Consider the following 3,734-nt stretch of genomic DNA (forward strand, 5'->3'; position numbering starts at 1 on the left):
GCGTCAGGAACCCGTGACCCGGAACCTACAACTCTACTGTGTTCGTGTAACGGCGTTTTCACAGACCGATTTATTTTTAGATTAAATTTCCCGCGAATGAGACTCCCACAGGAGCCCGATGACCAACTACAAGAAATTAAGCTGACGTCATAGGGTCACCGAACCGGAACTGCTTTTGTTTTTTGACCTAATTCGCGGGAAGGGCTAGTCTAAAAATAAACCTACTTGTGAAAACGCCGTTTCACAGACGCTGTATGGAAGTTGCACGCTCCAGATGGGCTCCTGGTGCGCCATGGTCACTGATATTGCTACATGACAGAACGTTTACTTCGTAAACAACCGTTCTGTCTCTCAGTTAAAAACTGTTCCCAGAGCTCTCTCGTAAGCGACCACCACTCAAATTTCTAAAGCGACCGCGACCACTTTGTAGGCCAGAAATTTGACATATTCTTTTGTTTTCTGTTTCTGGTAAGCGACCACCCAACATAATCATGTATGATCGTTAGTGAATCACTACTCAGAAGTGACAAAAGTTCAATTTTTAATGACGCTACACCGGACTGTTGACAGATAATAACAGTTTACATTAATTGTTACAGTGATCTGTTCCAAAATGATATACTGTCAGTACAAAGTTTCATCAGAAGAATGCATAGATTGCCCAGGCGCTATTCAATGTGAAATATGCCAGTGCTTTCAATCTTTTCTTTAAGCCATGTAATAGAAATGTCATTGTCTCCGTAGAAAATGTAACTGCAGGGAATTTCCAGTCCATAACCTGCTCCTCGATTTACACGTTTTCCTGTTATAATGCCCTTTCCATTGTTGGTCCTTCGTTTCAAGAATTTGCTAACATACTGAGACATTTGTAATGGTATGTGGCCAGCAATTTTGTCTTCTTTTGACACGGTGTTGGGATGTTCGGCTTCAGTAAAATTTCTTGACAGCGACCTCACTACTGCAACTGCATTTCCATCTTTTTCATTCAGTGGCTCACGTTTCAGTCTGCGTTGCTCACCAATTTCGGGAACCCATGTTGTTTCATCCTTGTAGACATGATAACCTCGTATGAATGAATGAACCGTGATGCTTGAAAAATTCTTTTTCTCCATGTCGACTTCAAACGGAGCGAATCGATGGTGAATGATAGGCAAATGACGAAGATTTTCAGTTCTGTTACTGCACGTGTTACACGTTGGTTGCGTGGTGGGTCTCATAGCTGAGAGAATTGGAGATGACACATTTAAAGGAACAAGTGGTTGGCTAGACAAGTGGAAAAAGAGACATAACATCGGCCAAATGAATATTGCTGGGGAAGAGGGAGATGTAAGCCAAGAGACGATAGACAGCTGGAATGAAAGATTGAAAGAGCTAACTAGGGGCTACTCACCGAGGGATATATGGAATGAGGACGAAACTGGCTGTTTCTGGAAGGCGATGCCTCAGAAATCGCTCTCTCAAAAGGGGAAACGCTGTAGGGGCGGCAAAAATGCGAAGCAACGAATAACTGCTGCATTCTTTGTGAATGCAGCGGGCAACAAAGAGGCCCTTATTGTGATAGGAAGTAGCAGACGACCGCGCTGCTTCGCTCGTTTGGCAAATCCATCATACCCCTGCGGTGCCCAGTACTTCAGCAACGAGAAGGCGTGGATGAGAACCGACATAATGGTTACTATCCTTAGCAGGTTGAACAACCGTCTGAAAAGAGAGGAAAGGCATATTATCCTTTTCTTAGACAATGCACCATGTCATCCACCCTTGCTGACAGACATGTTCTCCAACATTAAAGTGGCCTTTCTACCGAAGAACACCACATCGCGCACGCAGCCCCTGGATGCAGGTATAATCAAGGTGTGGAAGATCTACTACAAAAGGAAGTTGCTGCGGCATATCGTTCGTCAAGTTGACGGAGAACACGCTGCCAGCGAGATATTAAAGTCTGTGAACCTCCTAATGGCCGTGCGATGGATGGTAAATGCGTGGGACGAAGTCAAGTGCGAGGTAATCAGTAAGTGTTTCAGACATGTTGGAATGCACCCCTCAGCCATGGCATTGAATGAAGATGACGATGATCCGTTTGCCGGTGAGGAGTTACTAGACCTTGAAGCCCTGGTGCAGAAGATGTCTAAGAAAGGTATTGACGCTGCACCCTATGCTGCCTTCGACGATGATGCGGACGCCTATTACTCCTTAGATTCCGCCGACCCTGACTGGAGGGAGACCCTACGAGATGAGGTTATCGCTACTCACTCAAACAGCAACAAGACGGAAATAGCAACTGATTCCGACAGTGATGATAGCAGTGACGATGCTCCCTTACCAATCCCAGCGGTGCAAACAGTTAAAGGAGCACTTGATCTCGTGCGTCAGATCGCTGAGTTTGCAGATTATCGGAGTTGCGAGGATGTGTCCACTGCAGTCACGAAAGTGTCTGATATTCTTGTTGACATGAGGCTTAAGTCACAGAAGCAATCGAGCATTCTAGATTTCGTGGATAAGCGGTCGAGTGAGACCGAGTAATGTATATACATTATTAAGATTTCAAGTACAGTATATGCACCCCATGTTTGACGTTGTTTTCCTAGGTTTTGTTCGGTTTAAATTTCAGGGGATTCTCATTAACATGAGACACATTCTCCACTCTACTTTTCCCGAAACTTGTTGCATGTGAAAAAAATCAAGTAAATTAGTTTCTATTTGCCTAATTTTAGCTGATTAGGCAATATGTATATGTAATTAATTGATCGATCCAGTGTAAGACTTATTTTGTTGATCTTTCCCGTAAGCGACCACCTCCCGTAAGCGACCACTTTGTCGTGCACCAAGGGTGGTCGCTTACGAGAGAGTTGACTGTACTTTCTCTTTCATTTTGACCATTGCCATTTCTACCCTGATTGCTAGTGCCTTAATTTCTATAAAGGGAACTCCTAACTGAAAAGAACAGTTCAATACAACTGACCAAGGGTGTGACACTTGTCTTGTTGGCTGAAACAAAACGGGTTAAGTTGCATTCTTATCTCCGGCGGAAACTGTAGAAAATGAAGCTTAAATTACCGGTGGAAAAAAAAGGGGAAAATGGTAAAATCGTAAACTATATAACAGTGGGCAAAGTTTAACTATAGAAGTAAACAGATTAAATAAAACTCTAACCTACCTTTTCGAGAAAAGTTGTAATCCCTCCATTCCATGGATGTTTCCAGGATGGCTAGGTAGATTTCCATTAACATCGTTATCCCCGTTCGATGTTGTCGTTTAGTGTAAAATCCCAACAAGCACTTCAACGTAACTGGGCCGTCTCTTCTCGACAAGGGACCTCAGGGCTTTTTCGGAGGAATGTGCTGAGCTGAGTGAAATGGTGCTCACACATCAGACAGAGAACAAACCTCTGAGAGAGAACAGGCCTTGGTTGATGAAAAGCTGGATAGCAAGCTCCCAGCGATTTTCCGTAAACTGGCCGCGCGAAAGTTGGGGCAAGAGACTAAAGGAACGCTTGCAAGAAGACCCCCTTTGATAAACCCGTTAGCCCACGAACGGGGGCTTCTGATTGGTGCGGCGTACTGAAAATGATTGACACGTGACAAATTTTCGGGCAAAATATTTCTTGTTAGTTCTACAAGACAATGGCGGAAGATGTGGAAGGTTTTGAATCGCGTGTTGAGGCTGCGCTAGTCGGGTCTCCGTTTTACATTGCAAAAAAATTGAAAAGGGAACAAGAACTGTCAATGCGCCATCTT

The 3,734-nt window shown here is 44.1% G+C and overlaps 1 protein-coding gene across 1 annotated transcript; it reads left to right on the plus strand.

The window, feature by feature from the left end:
* Positions 1 to 1,299: 1,299 nt before the first annotated feature.
* Positions 1,300 to 2,520, plus strand: LOC138032006 (tigger transposable element-derived protein 6-like). The gene has a single exon (XM_068879593.1). The coding sequence runs from the start codon at positions 1,300 to 1,302 to the stop codon at positions 2,518 to 2,520; it is 1,221 nt and encodes a 406-aa protein (XP_068735694.1).
* Positions 2,521 to 3,734: the final 1,214 nt, after the last annotated feature.

The sequence above is a fragment of the Montipora capricornis genome, chromosome 14, assembly GCF_036669925.1.
Source record: "Montipora capricornis isolate CH-2021 chromosome 14, ASM3666992v2, whole genome shotgun sequence".
In the NCBI taxonomy this organism is placed as follows: domain Eukaryota; kingdom Metazoa; phylum Cnidaria; class Anthozoa; order Scleractinia; family Acroporidae; genus Montipora; species Montipora capricornis.

Bases quoted from the DNA above. Each gene is read 5' to 3' on its own strand.
- LOC138032006 (XM_068879593.1), top strand. From the start codon at position 1,300: ATGAATATTGCTGGGGAAGAGGGAGATGTAAGCCAAGAGACGATAGAC.